Here is a 17,818-nt window from a genome sequence, read left to right as displayed (position 1 = left end):
GATGATTTTTCTATGTAAATTTAAACATTGACCAAAAAAATAAAAAACGGCGAATGCCTAAATAAATGAAAATATAAAATAAAATGTAAAATAAAAATGTAGACATGGGCTATTACAGATTCAAAGCAGATATCTTTTGAATTGTCAGCATAAAAGCAGATTGATCAAGTTTTGGTAAACAAAAGACCACACATCATATCTAATCCAACTTTATTAGTCAAATTGGAGACACAAAACAAATAAATCATTTTTCATATTTTTCTCTACTTCTGTGCTTCTTCCTCACATAGGCTACATATTTGATCTGTTCCCTTAATCTTCTATTCAGGACGATTTCTTGGTACCACCTCTGGCATTCTGCTGCAAGATAATGAACTCCAGGATGAGTCTGGCTGTCCGACAAGGCTTCTCCATAACCACGGAGTGACCACAGTTATCCAGCAGGTCTACCCTGCAGCCAGGCAACAGCTCTGCAATAACGCTTGCCCCGGAGACATCCACCACCTGGACCAAAAGGCAATCTCTTTTGGCATTTCATTACAAATAAAGTCAACTGTTGTCTTAAACTGACATTTCTATGTTACATATTGGTACACCTTAATGAATATATAATGAGTAATATATAAATAAATCATCACAACACTCACCTAAATTGAACCAAACAAAGTTATTATTGGAACATGATATTTACCTGATCTTGTTTACCCCAAATCACTTGTAGAGGGGCATTTATGAGATGCAGGTGCTCTTGCAAAGCATATCTTGAGTTCTCACTAACAATCTCCATAAATACTGCAGAAATGAAAAAAAGTTTTTATTTTCATGTTATTTTAGTAAAAAAGTAATAATTATTTTTTTTACAACAAATCCCACCTTCTTCATAAAACGTGTTGTGAGGCAGTCTGACGTCTACCAATCCTTGAAGAATCTAAACAATAAAAAAATAAGGTTAAAGTATCCATTAAATGTAGCAAACATTTTTGTGATTTTATTTCCCCGTAGATTGTCCATTTTTGGTGTCTATAGTACACAAAGGGAAACTTGTGTTACAGGTGTGGACTTGACCTGTTGAGGAATTCTAAAACGAACGTGGGAGCAGAGTCTGAACATGTCCTCCATCTCCTCCGGTGTGGTCGGGATCAGTGGGATGCTCAGTGAGTAATTGCTGTGCTCCAGGTCCTGTAAGTGATTGTCAAACTTGGTCTCACACGGATGTCTAATTCCTGCAGCAGAGAAACTATTGTAAACTGATGTTTGAACATTTTTTTTCCTCAAGAAATTAACCTGGAAGCTGTTTGGTAGAAAAGAAAAAAAAAAGTACAAATAAATACAACTGTAAATCTCAAAAGAATAATGGATTAGGAATGAAATTATGGTCTCAATAAAATATTATGCCTTGCAAGGGGCACTGACAATTTCTAAGATTTAAATAAAGCCTGAAAAAAGCATTTATGCAATTGGTTGTAAAGGAAGACTCTACTGGTATATTTTTTCAACTTTTCAGATGTGGTATTTTTAAACACAGCACTTCAAAACGAAACCATGTTCTAGTCCTTCTGATTACCAATGATATATTTTTCTGAAGTTTTTTGTAGTTGTATTTATGAATGCCACACCCTTTAAACATTGTAGTTCTCTAAAAATATCTGTGATGTGCATAAAACGTGCAGGAAAACATGTGCCTAGTTTTACTTTCAGAGTGCCTCTGCTGGGACTTTGTTGATTTTACAACATCACATATAATTTTGGTCATTGCAACATTTAAACAAAATTTATTTGTCCCAGGTTTCCAAAAAAAAGGAAAAAGGCCACACGGGGAATACCGTACACTCACCCTCAGTTTCAGTCATAAAAGTTTTCCAGAGTTTTCGACACTCTCTTGTGAAAGTTTATTTTAAACTGTGAAAATACTTTTTCTTTGGAAAACCTAATAGTTCTGATGCTAAAATTAAATTAATTCCAATAAAAGTATGTTGCTAAAATAAGTCAAAAACATAAAAAAATAGGCTTATGGCCCCCCATGCAACCGTTATTGGTATAGTATGTCAGATGGACTCAAATTCCAATTTACTTTGTCCCGTTCTGTGCTGAACCATTTCATCTGTTGTCAGAGAAGTAATTTGAACAGTTTGTAGAACAGAACAATACATACTTTGAATGCAAAATACAGCCAACCAATATCAGCTTTTAGTTTGTAACACAAGCCAAGCACGTGTTTTGGCCTAAAAACAAACAGTCACTGTGACATTTAATATTTGTCTTTTGGAAGTTTAGACCCGATCAGGTGACTGAGCAGACTCTGGTGATGTCCCTTTAACTAAAGTGCCACAAATAGACGCATGCAGTCACTGACCGTCTGGACAAATGAGAGTCATGCTGCAGAGTTCTGAAGGATAACAGGCTGCATAAACGCCTCCAACATTTCCCCCCATGGCGGTTCCAACCAGATGAAATGGTTTCCTGTTCAAGTGAATGGTGTCTACAAACTGAAAATATTGAGGGAGAGAAAAGGAATCTTTTGAGTATCTGATGTGAACTTTTCTTTTTTATAGCATTCTCCTTTAACATACCTGATGGATCCTCCTGACTTGGCCCTGAATAGAATAGTCATCAGTGTTGGTGCGTGTTGTTCCTTCGTGGCCTGGCATGTCCACGCACACGATGTGCAGATGTTTGGGTAGATACTAGATCAATACAAGAATTACACATTCTAAATGTTATTATTTCTAGTGAATAGTAACTTTCAACGAGACAAATGTTTTTAAGGTAAAGACCAATGCTGAGAAAACACATGTATTGTACAATTAACTTAAATTTGGACTTTTTTTGAAAAAAAAAGAAACATTCTGTTGGTTAATATTTATAAATCATTTTTAGACACTTTAAATAGAAACTGGTCTGAAAATCACAGAAAGTAACTTTTAAGTTAAAGGGTTAACTTTTTCAGAAAAGTTTAAGCAAACGTTAGCTCCATTTTATTTTTTTCATTGGACAGCCTCATTTATATGTTACTCACAGATCAGAGTTATTGTTACCTTGACGACAGTCAGCCATGTGTCCTTGTGAGCCGAGAACCCATGAAGCATTAAGATAGTAGGTCTAAATCCAGGCTTTCCTCTGTAGGAGTAACAGAACCGATAACCCCCACAATCTGCATAACGGACCTGCAGGCCCAAAGTTCTCCTCCAGTACCTACACAAATATGTACACCTCATGTTAAATATGAGGACTTATCTTGAAATATATATATAATATATATATTTGGGCCATTTCAATAGTTCTGAATTAAAGAATGTTTTTATTTATTCAATAGATTCTACAATAGCAAACAAAAGTACTTAATATAGATCAAAACCACAACATGGGCCCACAGAAAAATGGAAAAAGATTTCAATATAGGAAACAACTTTGTCAAAATGTACAAGGTGCTCGCTATTCATTAAAAAAAATCTTGCATCTCTACAAGACATTGTCATGAGTTTTCTTTTAAAACTGGGAAAACAACTTAAATGAAAGTGCCTAAAAATATTTGAACTATATAATTTTACCCAATACAAAACATATCATAAAATATTGCAGCGTAATTGCTGGTTATACATCTAATCAGTGTATTTTTTTATAAGTATAGATCATCAGGAAATGCAGAAATTTCCTCTATATTGATAACTAGAGCATTTACTGCACCTACCAGTAATAGACTTTTATGAGTACAGATGGCCAGAGAAGGAAGGAGGCCAGAAAAGCCAGAATGGGAATAGCCAGTGTTCCTCCAGCAATAACAAACAGATTAACCACGTCTAAATCAGCTGCCATATTTGACCTAGAAATAGATGAAACATGCCCGTTACCATGCAATACCACGAGAAGAACAACATAAAAGTTACATAAGCTAAAGCTTTAAAAACCATGTGGAGAAGGTACCAACCATTTAAATCTATACAACAGAGTCCAAACTTACTTTCAGATAATTAATTCCTTTCTTTGTTTTTTTTCAGCCACTTGCAGGCATTTGAACAAAGGTTTTGTTGATTAGTTTGACAAAGACTCTCAGAGATTTCTTCTTTTTTTGTTCAAAAAACAAGTTTAAGAGAAAGAATGGTATTCTGAAAAAGGAAATGCGGGAGTTCTGTTTCCCCAATCGGTGTATGGTTGCTCTGGTTAAAACTTATTGATTGGTATCTACCATGAAAGAAATCCAGGCCACTCATTCGGTCAAACTTTTAAAGTGAACGCAGTGATCAGACATTGTGTTTGACAGGGAAAAGGATTATTCATATTAAAATGTCTGATACACTCAAGCAAAGATTCACAAAAATGGATGTTTTGTGATTTGGAGTAAAAGTCAACTGCTTAAATGCTTATATGTTTTAACCCTTGCCCCCAAAACAACGGTTAGCTTTTAATACTGTGGATATTAGTTTATAAATATTAAACGTTTTCAGTGACAAGTTTAGAACAAGATCATGTAAAAGGATAATGATTTGTCAAACTGGATTGTTATCATTGCAATTTGTCTTCCCAGCTCAACCAGAAAGCCATTACTTACCACTGGGTGTCATGGTAGAGGCAAGCTTTGATCTGTCTACACGCTGGTATTTGCTGTTTTGCATAGATCAGTAGAGATTTAGCTCATCCAAAGACAACGAGAGGCCACTTCTGCTTCAGTTGGAGGAGCAGCTGTGAGCAATTTTTGCACTTTCGGATGCAGCTGTAAATGACACATCCAATCCTCCTGTTTTTACTTCATTCAAAGGCACGGTAGAGGCTTGTTAGAGACTCAATCGGGGCTCATTGACAGTGAATTGACCAGACTACAGTCTCAAACTGACGGTGATTCAGTGGATCCCCTGATGATGCCCCAGTATCTCAAATATGAGTGCATAAAATACTAGATATGCTAAGAAAAACTTGAACACAAGAGTTTTATAAGCACCAAAAAATAATTATTTATTGGTTTCATTGACACAGGTTTTTCAGCATGTTTTCATTGCTTCTTAAACAGTCATTTGCTCCTGATAACACTACAGTAGTGCTGAACTGTCATCCTGCAAAAATGCTGGTCCATTAAGGATGACCTACATACAAAGTAGAGCAGAAAAAATGGAAACCGAAGCTGTGCAAAGATGCTTAGCCGACATTGGAAGAATTCTCCTATTTGAGTTTATAATAAAACAGAGAGGCTGTCTCAAATCTACTCACATGTTTCTGTCCAAACTTGACTTTTACCGCATCATGCTTTATGCAAAGTGGATCTAGAAAGGAAATCCTGACACAGCAGAGCCGATAGAAAGAAAATGCCACATCACTGTCTGCCACTGATAAAGTCAGACCATAAGGGTTGCGAAATTAAAAAAAGGGCCTTATAACACAACGAAATTTGACACTTTTTGTCTTAGAACAAGCCGCTTTGTATTTGGAGTGCTTAAATATTTTCTCTTTAAAATTCAGAGCAGTTCTCTTATGAGGTCATGATCAAACTGTTTCATTTCTTAATTTCCCTAAAGAGCTGCGCTAGAATTGTTTGCATTTCTATAACGTTTAGCAAGAGACATAGGCAGCCATATGAGTCTCTTTGGTTATGTCAAAGAAAAAATATGTGGGGTTTCTCCCATTCAAGCAATAACTCTGGTTACAGTCTCACGAAGAATTTTCATCTTATATATAAACTTTGTCATGTGAAACTGTGGCCAACAGAAATGGAGTGACGAGAGTTAATGTTTAGATTTAAAAACATCAGAACATGTTTTCTTTACTATTTCTCGTGAGAGTCCTTCTGAAATCCACAACTAAATTGTGCGCCTTTGTAAAAAACAAAAAGCATAATGCAAAAAAGTGGAAAATAAAAAGAGCATAAGCTAATGTGTACATTGGCCAACAGGACGAACCTGATTTGTTAGGAACAAACACGTTGGGTCTCTTGCTGTCAGCACAGAGCAACTGTTGTAAATGTCATTGGAAACAAAGCAGGAAAAAGGCAAAACAGCAGCAAGTGAGCTTTAACTACTTTGAAAAGAAATGACACCTATACATGAGTTTTTTAACTGAGTTTGCATCCAAAGCAAATCCTAGGTGGAATAGATTTTTATTGTGAAACTTAAACTTTTGAGACATGAAAGCTATTCATTGTGTGGGTTCAGTGGTTGTTTGAAGCGTTGTGGATGATAACAGTATTGGTGAGTCTCACGAACGTTACCCAATATGTTCCTAACTATAAATCTTTACATTATTAGAGGCATGTGCATATTTAAAAAAAAACCTACAATAAAAATAGTGTTTTAACATGTTCTTTTGCTATATTTTTATGATGGAGGACATAAAAACGTAAGATTAAAATTGCGTTTCTGAGTATTTTTTAATTCATATTGTTGTGAATCAGGAGCAGACGAAAAAATGCAGTAAAACAAAGCTTGTAGTTGTTACGTACAAACTGCAATAGCCAATTCCTGCTGTACTTCCTTCCAATGCATTCACTTACAGACAAATAGATCCATTAACATCTTTCTTTTCCTCATCTTGGCTGCCATCTGGCTCAAAACAGTACAGCTGGATAGCTCCAATATTGGCCCCTATTTCTGTTGCCCTGCTAATGTTAGCTTGGGGTTGTAAGGGGCTGCAAGCAAGCAGGACAGTACCATAAATGAACAAAGGGATGATGGGAAATGAGGGCAGGCTTATTCCACATCTGCAGTTTTGCTCACAACTCAGAAGGGTATTTCTGCTGACCTACGGCCTTTAGGGATTGTCCTAGAAATGTCACAAGTTTTTTATTTGGGCTAAAAATGGCATAATCATAACAAAAAAAAACTCTGAGAAGGTTTTAAAATAGATCAAAGGATGATCAGAGTGAGACTTTAGGAAAGAATATATATTATTACAATCAGATTGTGCTACATTTTGTTGTACGTTGGCAACTTTCTTTTATTGGAAGCTATAATTGATATACAATAAATGAAATGTGTTTGAATTTTCATTGAAACAATGTCATTTATCCTGGCGACATTGTCGTGAAGTTGAGTCACGGCATCTGAACTTCAAATCTTTTTTCCTTAAAACGTTTCAAGATATTGGAAAAAAATGGGTCAAAAATAAAGTAGCACCATTATGTGTCATATTGCATTTGAGTGAACTGCAGCTAGTACAATATGAATTTACCGTCTGTGCTTCAAATGAAAAGCCTCTCTGGTTTTACAAATCAAAGTTACGGCTCAGAAAGGAAGTTGTTTCATTTGTGTTTAATGATGCTCCAGTGGAAGAAACAAAATGAAATCAAAGAATTCTCTTTCAAACTTTGACATTTATCCATCTTTACATTTCGCAAGACATCCATTGACTAAGCAAACACCCATCAGTGGACTGTTACCCATCATCCTCCGGTGGCTGAGACTATTTTATGATGACAAACACTCTAAGCTATTTGGGGAAGCAGTTTTACATTCATTAATGGATGATCCTATGAGTCAAATTGATAAATGACATGAAACATAGCTAAACTTCCCTCCAGTAACAGACACACAAACTTACTGATTCACTCAAAAAAAGACCAACATTCGTTTGTTAGCATCCCATCTAAGATAAAGCGTCTTAACAATTATACTATTAAATAGGAGCCCTCCCACTTATTAGTGAAGATATGATTAGGGGGCAAGTTTCAACATCTGGTGACAAACATGGGTTTCCCGAATGTGCGTGTGAATGTTTGAAAGCGCTCCCCTTAGGTTTTGAAGATCACAGCAGCCGTCACAGCTGTCAGAGCCACCGCAACCATGGTGCCCCAGATCATCCACGGTTTCTGGAAAAGAGAGGGACAACAGGGAAACAGCTCAGCATCACCCTTCCACCAAAAGGTAGCCTATCCCTTAAGCAAGACAAGCTTTGAGTCTGGGAAAAGCACGGATGATAGAAAGCCAAAAGACAAAATAATAAATGTGAACAAGGACCAGGCAAGCTGAGCAGACAAGTTGTTAATCATTAGCCATTCGGACAGGACAAACATGTCAAACGATGCATCTGGATGACTAAAGAGGTTAGATTTTTAAGGCAGCAATTTTTAGATTCTTTTTTTAAAATCTCCCCATGAGGAAGGCATTCAGGGAAATGAAGAAAACCTGACTAGGCCATGCAATGATCCAAAAGATACTAATGAAAATGACAGATGTAGGCCAACTTGACAGTAGTAATGTGTACCTTTACTACCACAATGCGCCGAAACACCAATACAGCAAAGCCAGGATAAGGCCGATGACTGTGGCTTGAACAGGCAGCAATAGGGAGGTCTACAGAAGGGAAGGGACACACTGGTTGGCCACAGCTATATTAATAAGTTACGCAGTGAGTAGTATTGGTGTTTAAGTGGTGTTTCAGTAGATCCTAAACTAAATAACATCTGTTTGCGCTCATGATTTTGTAGTCCAGGCTAAAATTATGCTCCGCTATCTAAAAGAAAAACAGTGTTGTTACTTTTGGCCCTTGGGTGGAGCTTGCACCATGTCTAAGAATGTCCACATAAACAGCCATTTTCCTATTGTGTTTGTGTGTGGACTTAAAGAGTCACTTGTGTTCGACTGGGCTGCACGGAGGGGGGCATTTAGCTGCTGCATTTAGCCCGTCTTTCAGAATCTGCACATGTGAACGGCCCACCAGACGCTACAGCAGGATGAGAACAGATGAGCAGGTTGCTGAAATAAAATAGGAAATCGTGAATCTTCAAAGAGATTCACATTTCATGGCAAACAAATGCCCAGGGTAACGTTCTTGCAGATTTGGGGGCATAGCTTAAGCTCCCATGACAACACAACTGGTGAAGGTGTTACCATTTTAATAATGCATCTTTGTGTTCAAAGTCTTTTATAGCATTTGAAACAGTTAAAGCACCTCCTTGAATGCTTGTTTTTTTGCTCCCACTTGATTACGCAGTATCAGCACTAACCTTAGATCCCTTCTCCTGTATGTCACTCAGGCTTGCTTTGCATTCCTCGAGCTGATCTAAGAGTGAATGCTTTTCCTGCTGGCTGTTCTCCAACTTTTCCTTCAGGTCAGATAACTCAGTCTGAGCACCTTCGAACTGTAAGACAAAAAAAAAGGCGGAATCTTTTTTTGAGTTTCAAACCAAACAAATCCCAGTTAACATTATGACAAAATGACTGAAAACAGTCCCCTTTCTATTCAGTGACTGACAAGGCAGCAAAAACGCAAGAGGAATGAAATGCAGTTGAGAATAACTTCATCTTGGTTTTCTTCCTGTTAACAATGACGCTGCTGTTTTAGCATAGCAACAGCAGAGGATCACTTGTCAAGCTTGCTTCTTCTGACTAAAAGCATGCAAGAGTGCAGGAGAATTTAACACACACAAGTTTCACACAAAATTACACATTTTTTTTAGGTTTGTGGCTTTAGCAGAAATCTTAAAAATTCCCCCCAGAATTCACATGTACTAAATTCTTGATTTGCCATTGCAGTATTTTCTGTTTTTTCCAAGAAGCCACAAATGAAGTTGTGTTGATAATGTCCAACGTAGGCATCATAAGACATCACACTTAGTGAAACATCCCTCAGTGGTTTTGAGGATCACATTACATCTCTTGAGTGGCTCACAGTTCCAAGAACGTTGAACCTGGGGGAGGAACATAATTTAAAGAATTTTGTGGTGAGTGACAGTTACTGGCAGAATGATGTCAGTTTATTTCGATTTTCGAAAGGATTTCTCAACCGTAAACTGCTGCTGTTCATCATGTTAGAAACAAACAGGAAATTCTTCTTCAAAATTGATGTTTCTCAGTTTGCTCTCACATAAAATCATAACTGCAAGCACAAATGGAACTTTGAAAATACTATGAAACACATGTGAAATAGATGAACTGATGCAGCTTTACTACAACAGTCATTTTTATCAAAATGAAGTCTTTTGATCTATTTTAAAAGTGTTTCCAGTGGTCTTTTAATTTGGATTATGCAGTTTTTAGCCAAAATCAAAAAATATGTTGTGTTTTTTTAGGACATAGTTTCTGCAGAGCGGCAGGAGTTCGTTAGAAATTTACCTCTGAGTTTTGTTCTTTCATTAGCTTACAGATTCTCACAACCCCAACATGACATTACCGGTACAACAAAAATGGTAAGCAATATTTTAGCTATCCAGCCATACAGGTTTGAGCCAGAAACCAGCTCAGATGAGGAAAACGAAGATGTACATGTATCTAATCGTCTGCAAGTGGATGCATCAGAATGAAGTGGAGCAGGGAGCTTGTGGCCCACCAAGAGGATTTTCTACGCCACAAATGCAGTTTTTTCAGCACCATTTTTTGTCGTATTATCCTGATTCACAACAATTTGAATAAAGTAATGCTCAGAAATAATTTTTCTTATATATGTCCTCCGTCATCAGAAAAATGCCACAAGAACATGTTAAAAACACCAAAAACGCCATTTTAATCGGAATGGGTCTTCAACTAGAATTCTTTATGTAATGGAAATGATGTGTTTCCTGTGTTCAGTTTTAATTGTTGTTGCTTTTTATATCAAATTACTGATGATGTACTCAGTGTAGATGATACGATTTGTAATTCTCCATTGGAAAAGTATGGAGTGACTTTCACAGACAGAACTTCCTGTCCTTGCTGTGAGTACAGAAATTCCCCTTTCATTAATATTGTAACTCTGCATCAACGTCAGCCCTGTAAAGTGGCCTGCTCAGCATCTGAATCTATACTTCATCTTCTATTCACAGATGGACCTATTTGCCTGATCTCTTAAAAAAGGGACCTGTCTTGATTTTGTATCCTCAGCAGAGATTTGGAAAAAAAAAAAAAAAGGAATACAATGCATAGGCGTTAAAGTGTTGCAAAAGTGGAAAGAATCATAGGTATGTTGATCTGGAAAATTGCACAGATGTCTTCGGTTTGAAGGCCATACCTCTCTCTGCAGAGCTCTGCAGCGGCTGTCTGCCTCTCCCAGCTGCGTTTGCAGCTCGTTGCTATCCTGCTGGTGCTGGAGCTGCAGGCCCTCCAGCTTCTTCAGTAACTCCTGCTGAGACTGTTCAATGGCTCTGAGGCTGTCATTCAGCTCAGCGTTCTGGTCACGACAACTACCCCCAAAAAAAAAAGAATAAATGCACTTATTCACACGGCAGCTGAGTCAACCGAACGGGACAGTGGGAACAAAAGGAGGGAGGATGGGCAACGCTGAGCTATAGGTAATGTAAGCCGCTGCACTGACCTAACAAGGTCCCTCTGCAGCTGCTGCTGTTTCTGCACCGCTTCCTCTTTCTCCGAGCACAGTGCTGCACATTCGCTCTGCAGGTTGGCCTTCTCTTTCTGGTGACTCTTCAGAAGTTCCTCCTTTTCAGCCCGGAGAGAGGCACACTCACTCTGCAGACTGATCTTCTCTTTCTGGTGCTTATTCACCATGTCCTGCTTCTCAGAGCGCAGGACAGAACACTCCTTTTGAAGGCTGTTGCACTCCATCTGAACTGACTGCAGCTCATTGGCTGTAAGGGGGAAAAAAGTTTGATTTAATGACACTTTACATGAACAGACAGTCTGTTCTTAATTAGCTTCAACAAAGATTCAAAATTATAAATAAAATAAAAATAGAAAAAAAATTGTTGGCATGTTTGGCATTTTCTTCCATGGAGTTTTCAATCCATTTTTCTAAACAAAAGCCTAAAATCAAGCAGTTCCTGAGAATTGATTTTAGTAAAAAATCTGATACCTAATTCACTTTTTATGTATAAATTTAGGGATCTACATGAAGCTCATTTCCTTTCTTGGTTGTTGAGCAGATATTTTATCCAAAACTATTGTAGTAAATTTTTGAAAGATGTGTTTGTCTAAATGAAGTTTTCATTTGCAACATACTAAACCTTGGATTTCTGCAGTTTTCTGCCACTGCTTGCTCTGCTGCTGCAGATCCCTCTGTAGGTCGTCAATCTCACGTTCATATTTGTTAGCGGTCTGGCGCCACTTGTCCAGGTCATTTGATGCAGCAGCCAGGTTAGACTGGATGGCAGCAATGTCTCGGTCGCGCTCAGCACTGGCCACCTCCAGGGCTTTCTTCAGGGATTTCACTTCGTCCCGGGCGATCTGCAGCTCATTGGCTGAACTGGAGGCGACGTCCATCTGCTCCCTGAGAACACCCATCTCCTCTTGGAACTGCTGCAGCTGGCCTGCCAACACCAAGATCAGCGAGATAAGCTTTTACGGCGTGCATTTCGTTGAACTTTACTGAGTCCACAACTAGGCAAATTTACCTTGAAGGTGCTTTATCTGCTTTGCTGATTCATTTGCTTGTTTTTTGTTTTCTTTTCGCTCTTCTTCCAAGACACCTTAAAAAAGAAAAATGCATCATTTGATTAATTTAAAGATAGCAGGACATGGATGTATGTGTGGGAGTAGTTGACATGCATCCACCTTGCAGTTCCATGCATTTATGTTTCTCTGTATTGGCCATCTCCTGAGCCTGTCGCAGTTCTTCATTCAAGCGTTGAATCACTTTGTCCGAGTCACCAGAGGATTCCATGTTTGATCTGGTCAGATTATCTGACGGCCACAGATAGAAAAAACACAATCGAGTTGTGCCAGAATGGAGAGAGCCCAAAAGTTATTAAAAAAACGGGTTACCCCAAAAATTCAGTTGTAAAAACATTTGATCATGATAACTTTGCAGTCCCATATATAAATAATTTCCCAAAATATCCAAATAAGCCTATTATATAAAACTAATTGCAAATCAAGACATAGACACAACTACTGCATTCTGCATTTTTTAAGCAAGCTATCAAACTAAAATTCCCATCCTCCAGTCAAGTTTCAGAGTTCCAGGTCCAAACTTCCCTGTACTGTTGACAGTCTGTTTTGTTTCCCAGAGACGGCAACAAGCTCCACTAATACTTGCACTTTTCTAAAACCTTGATCCTCTAATCTATCTTGACCAGAAAAAGAGATGACCTCATCGCAGAGAGGCATTTGCTGGAGGCTGCAACAGCAACCAATACGGGTCAAAGTTGTGCGCCATAAAAGGACACATCACAGGAGCTGGACTGCAGTAAAATGCAGCAGATGTCGTGGAAACATTGCTGTCACTGAGTGTATTTGTGGTGCCACAGCCTTGATGGAGCTTCACCCAAAATGAAACGACATGAGACAAAGGCTAGGAACTCTGACTGAAGCACATGACCACCTCAGCCATGTGCCAGACAAAGGATGAGAGGGCAGAGCTCTGCCCAGTTTGTGGTTGCGTGCTCCCCCATGAATGCATATGCATGAGTGAGGGTCGGAATGTGAGTGGGCTCACTGTTCCTGTTCACTTTGTCTGGAAAAGTATGTCCTTTGAGGAATAGCAGACGGCTTGAAAGGATATTTCACCAAAAAAGGTGCATGATGTTATCTTTAGAAACATTGGTTATAACATCCGCTGTCTGTTTTTATACCACAGAATGACACCTGACAAAGCAGCACTGGGATTAGCTTGAATAAAAATACCTTTCACATTAGTAGGGAAGACTGAACATCACATCGCCTCAAGTGGCAACAGAATAAATGTAGGATAACGTCTTTTTTTAGCGCCTGTGCTGTAGGCTGGAGCCATCACGGCCCCTCTTTTCCCTGCTGTTTGTTTTCTCCCTAGTGTGATGGCGGTCCAAAGCGCAATGCACTTCTCGCTCCAATTATCAACAATTTTATGTTTGAACACAAGAAAACAGAACTTCCCCATTGCCAGCTTGTTCTGTGAATCGTGGCATCCTTCAGAGATGACACGGTGGACACTGTCTGCTTTGTGCTTTCTGTAATACTCCTTGCGGTACCATCACAAATTCATTCATCATGCAAAATTCATTGGCTCACTGTGCTTGACCATTTGCTTTCTGGAGATTTTCTAGATATCCGAGTCACCAAAATGTAAAGATAACACACATCAATGCCTCCTGTCAACACAAGACACTCTAACCTCCAAAACAAGGCCATCTTCAGAACTGCATGTAGGTCCAAACCCAGTGACTCATGCTTTCTTTCTGTCTTTTTCCGCCCCAGTATAATAATTTGAGGGATGCTGCATCAAGTAATAACTCTAGAAGGAGCAAATAAGTGCTAATATACAAAATTTATAGTAACGACAAGAGATGATTTACCTTTTATCAGTGACACATTGTTCAGAGGATCGCTCATCTCTTTCTGATCCATTTGCTCCTCTGCTAAAACAAACTGCACACAAAGTTTACAGATTTAAATTTAGCAGCAATGTTAAAACAATCATTGATGTAAGTGTTACTTTTAAGGATTTCCTATTTATTGAAAAAAAAGTAAACCAAAAAATGCTCTAAGTGCACCTAACCACTAAAAGAAAAGATATTAAAGATCCTAAGAGAATACATTTAAAAAATACAAAATAAAATATAATTACCTTATGTGAGGAAGGAGCTACAGTACTCAGCTGAGGCCACAGTCGTCCGTGACATGGAGAAGAACTCTTCCCCAACTGTCAGGTTTTTTTAGACCTGAAATGGAACAGTCCAAGCACTGAAGGGGGGACTCCAGCAGGAAAACAAGAACTGTGAGCTCCATCATCATGCGCTGGGCAAAACAGAGGTAAAAACCTGGTTGTAGTAAAGTGATAAATATCTAAGGATGATATAAAAGATTTACTGAGGCAACTGAAAAAGCTGAACTCAGCTGTAGGAGCCTCCTTTCCCCTGTTTTATGGCTGAAGTCCTAAGCCCCTCCACACTGGGTCATGTATTTGTGTAGGGCATCACGGAAGCTGCAGCTGCATTCTGACACAGAGAGGTTTTGTTTGGGGTGCTGAGCTGCTCTCTAGCTGGATGGTACTGATGTAGAAATCTCACCCAGGCATTCGATTGTGTATCACTTAGACTCTAGAACACACTGATCTTTAAGTAGACTTCTCGTTCTGAGGTTGAAATTGTGCTGAAACTATTAGAGGAATGAATTACATGCACAGCTTAGATCCTTTTAAAATAATGTATACCTACATAACTAGACGTGAGGTGTGCTATATTAATACATTTTGTTTCTGAGATTTTTAGAAGAACAATTTTGGAGTTATTATAAAAGTCACTGACAGAAAAAGTCTAATCTATATGTATTTTTGATTAAGTAATTATACTTATTAGGGCATGTACAGTTTCACATCAATGACAAGGATTTGAGGATAGGATAGGATTTATTAATTATTTTCTATTAAATTTTGCTTAATTATGGCAAAGATTATGCATGTGATTCTTTTCAAAGATGTACAAAGAACCCATCACATTGTACTTAGATAAATTAAGTCTGCACATATATTTATAAGCATCATACATTTCCATAGTTGGTCAAAATATTGACCCTATACCTAACTAATATTAGGTGTCTCAATTAACATTACGTAATTCGGTTGTGCAGATAGTATGTAAGATAATGTGTCATTTTAGGCTTTTGTGGTTTAGAACCCACAACCCACAGAACCCCTCTATTGAGGTATCTCTGTTTTGCCACAATCACGACTTTGTGGCTCCTTTTGGGATTGTTGTTGACAAAAGTGTGAATGTAACATTTCAAAAAAGATAAGGTTGACACCTTTTGAGTCGAGGTGTCAGTAAAAATAGCAAATACTCTGAAATTACAAGCTGTCTCCGCCTATCTCAAATCCAAGGTATTGACCGCATTTGAACTTTGAACTCGTGATGTGAAGCAATCCGAATGTTGCAGTGTAACTCTATCTCGCTGAAATATTCTTCCCTTAAAATGCAAACAGTGTTCTGCAGGAATAAAGCATGCTATGGTTCATTTCAAAGATTGTCTGTTCTTAGGAAACTCAATAGACTGTATCAAAGCCGTTGGAGTACATGTAATGGATATTGCCAGACGAGGTGTCCATTGTTAGAAATAAATTGGAGGCAAGAACCGTCTAACGCAAAGATATCTATATGCAGATATCTTTCAGAACACCATTGGAAGACCATCTTAGAGTAACACAATAGAGTTGTCTGAGATGTCCAGTAGACATCTACAATAGAAGTAGTTATCTAATCTAGGGCAGACATCTTGTGCTCGATGGGTTACAACTATTTTTCTTCACTAAAGTTAAACATGCTACAAATGTTAAACCACACTGTCAGACACCTAAAACATGCATTTCCCAATGTAAATTTTCATTTTTATTGAACACTAATGGATTTAGTACTAAAAATAATAGAAAATGAGATCTCACAAAACAGGAGTTAAAGAAATACATGTTTATTCATTGAAAACTTCTTTATTATTTGCGAAAATTATGTGTAAGTTAAAAACACTCAAGATTGCTGTGCCTCTACACTGGAATATGTTAACTTAAAATGGATTGAGCAAATGTTATAAAACAAACATTTTGACCAATTAATAACACTATTTTGCTGCATAAGCACCTTACTTTACAACTCAACGAACACCATCATCGTTTCAATGAATTGACATTTGTCAAACAAGCGAGGGGTTTATTTTTAAACTAAAATATACATTTTTTCCTGAAATAAACTTTATAGAAAAAAAATGCTTTGTTAGAAATTATAAAATGTTCAGTATTTTTAGTAACTTACTAATACTATGTAACTTATCAGAAGAAAAAAGGAATCAGAGAAAGAAAATCATTATTTATAATTATAAAGGATAATTTCTAGCTAGTAATGACCATGAGTTCTGTGTAGAGAGCACCTACTTTGGCTTTTTTTAAGAAATATAATATATTAAGTAACTTTAGTATTTTTCATTATTTAAAACACTTCATGACTCAGCATAAAAAGTAGATAATTCCACTTATCTACATGCTTAATTAATATTCCTTTTTTCTTGACAAGAAACAGACCTTTGGAAATCCGGTTTATTTCCCCCCCAAAAATTGGTTCACAGAGTCACAGCATGGAAAAAAACTCCAGAGAATGTTTTGCAGATTGCTGCGTTGATAGAGTATAATCAGTTGGTGGAGGTAGTGTCATGGTGCGGGGCAACATTTCAAGTAATTTAGAAATCAAGCAGGTCATTGTTGGCGGCAACATCCATGGAGAGAGATATAAAGATGAGACTAAACAATCAGTGGCAATCCCTTTTTGTCACACCCTGGTAACAAACTATTACCCAACTGAAATTTCCTAAATGGAAAGTGGAAAGGAGAGATTTGAATGTGCTGTTAAAGCCAGAGTGACCAACAGATTCATGCTGGCTGGCATCCTAAAAATGCTTATTAAAGGAATAGGATAAAGGTGTGTGACAAGAATGAAGGGACATTGGACGGGAGGGGACGAGTTGTAGCTTTGTACAACTCGTCCACACAATACACAAGCTCTGATGATCTATTCATTTAATTACTATTATGCTTTTTTTTTTTTTTTCACTTCAGCCATCTCGTTCATCAAACAGAACCTGATGCTCTTAAAAGTATCTTAAAGGAAGTACATTTTTCAATGTCAAATGTAACACCTTTTTAGGATATTTGTAATACCTTCGACTCTTTTGCAAGACTAACATACCTTTCTGGGATTTTGGGGTCTTTCCAGATTTCCACTGAGGAGACTTCTCCTTTGGCATGTTCAGGTTGAGTGATCCATGAAACCCGAAAAGTGTCAGTTTACGAAGATCTGGAAGGACAAGGATTGTCAATCTGATACCGACTTCCACATGAAATGTAGGTTTGTGTAAAGTTAGTCAAGGGATGACTTAAGAATTTACAAGCTTTACTTATCAGGTAATGACACACATATATAGACAGATGTTCATCAATAGCCTAAACTAAACATGCCATAGCCTACACCTCTTTTAAATAGCAATGATTTACTTTAATTAAGTGTTTTTTAACA

General features: G+C 37.7%; 2 protein-coding genes across 4 annotated transcripts; both read right to left on the bottom strand.

Moving 5' to 3' along the window:
* Positions 1–193: 193 nt before the first annotated feature.
* On the bottom strand, positions 194–7,084 carry LOC101167454 (monoacylglycerol lipase ABHD6-like). Of its 2 annotated transcripts, none has more exons than XM_020704737.2 (9): positions 3,926–7,084; positions 3,689–3,820; positions 3,036–3,192; positions 2,571–2,684; positions 2,354–2,486; positions 1,066–1,223; positions 874–928; positions 692–792; positions 194–504 (listed from the first exon to the last, which is right to left on the bottom strand). In XM_020704737.2, the coding sequence occupies exons 2-9, from the start codon at positions 3,811–3,813 to the stop codon at positions 325–327; spliced, it is 1,023 nt and encodes a 340-aa protein (XP_020560396.1). In that variant the 5' UTR covers positions 3,814–3,820; positions 3,926–7,084; the 3' UTR covers positions 194–324. The 2 variants fall into 2 exon arrangements, with proteins under 2 accessions (XP_020560396.1, XP_004070818.1); XM_004070770.4 differs by having other exon boundaries at positions 3,959–7,084.
* Positions 7,085–7,217: 133 nt separating this feature from the next.
* Positions 7,218–14,498, bottom strand: LOC101167207 (sarcolemmal membrane-associated protein). Of its 2 annotated transcripts, XM_011477240.3 has the most exons (10): positions 14,392–14,498; positions 14,120–14,192; positions 12,402–12,530; positions 12,242–12,316; positions 11,855–12,157; positions 11,209–11,479; positions 10,906–11,077; positions 8,927–9,061; positions 8,185–8,273; positions 7,218–7,789 (listed from the first exon to the last, which is right to left on the bottom strand). In XM_011477240.3, exons 2-9 carry the CDS (start codon positions 14,169–14,171, stop codon positions 8,190–8,192), a joined length of 1,221 nt encoding a protein of 406 aa, XP_011475542.1. In that variant the 5' UTR covers positions 14,172–14,192; positions 14,392–14,498; the 3' UTR covers positions 7,218–7,789; positions 8,185–8,189. The 2 variants fall into 2 exon arrangements, with proteins under 2 accessions (XP_011475542.1, XP_011475543.1); XM_011477241.3 differs by lacking the exon at positions 8,185–8,273.
* Between the last annotated feature and the right edge of the window lie 3,320 nt (positions 14,499–17,818).

This window comes from Oryzias latipes, chromosome 7, assembly GCF_002234675.1.
Source record: "Oryzias latipes chromosome 7, ASM223467v1".
Lineage (NCBI taxonomy): Eukaryota > Metazoa > Chordata > Actinopteri > Beloniformes > Adrianichthyidae > Oryzias > Oryzias latipes.
This window is presented reverse-complemented; position numbering and strand designations above follow the sequence as displayed.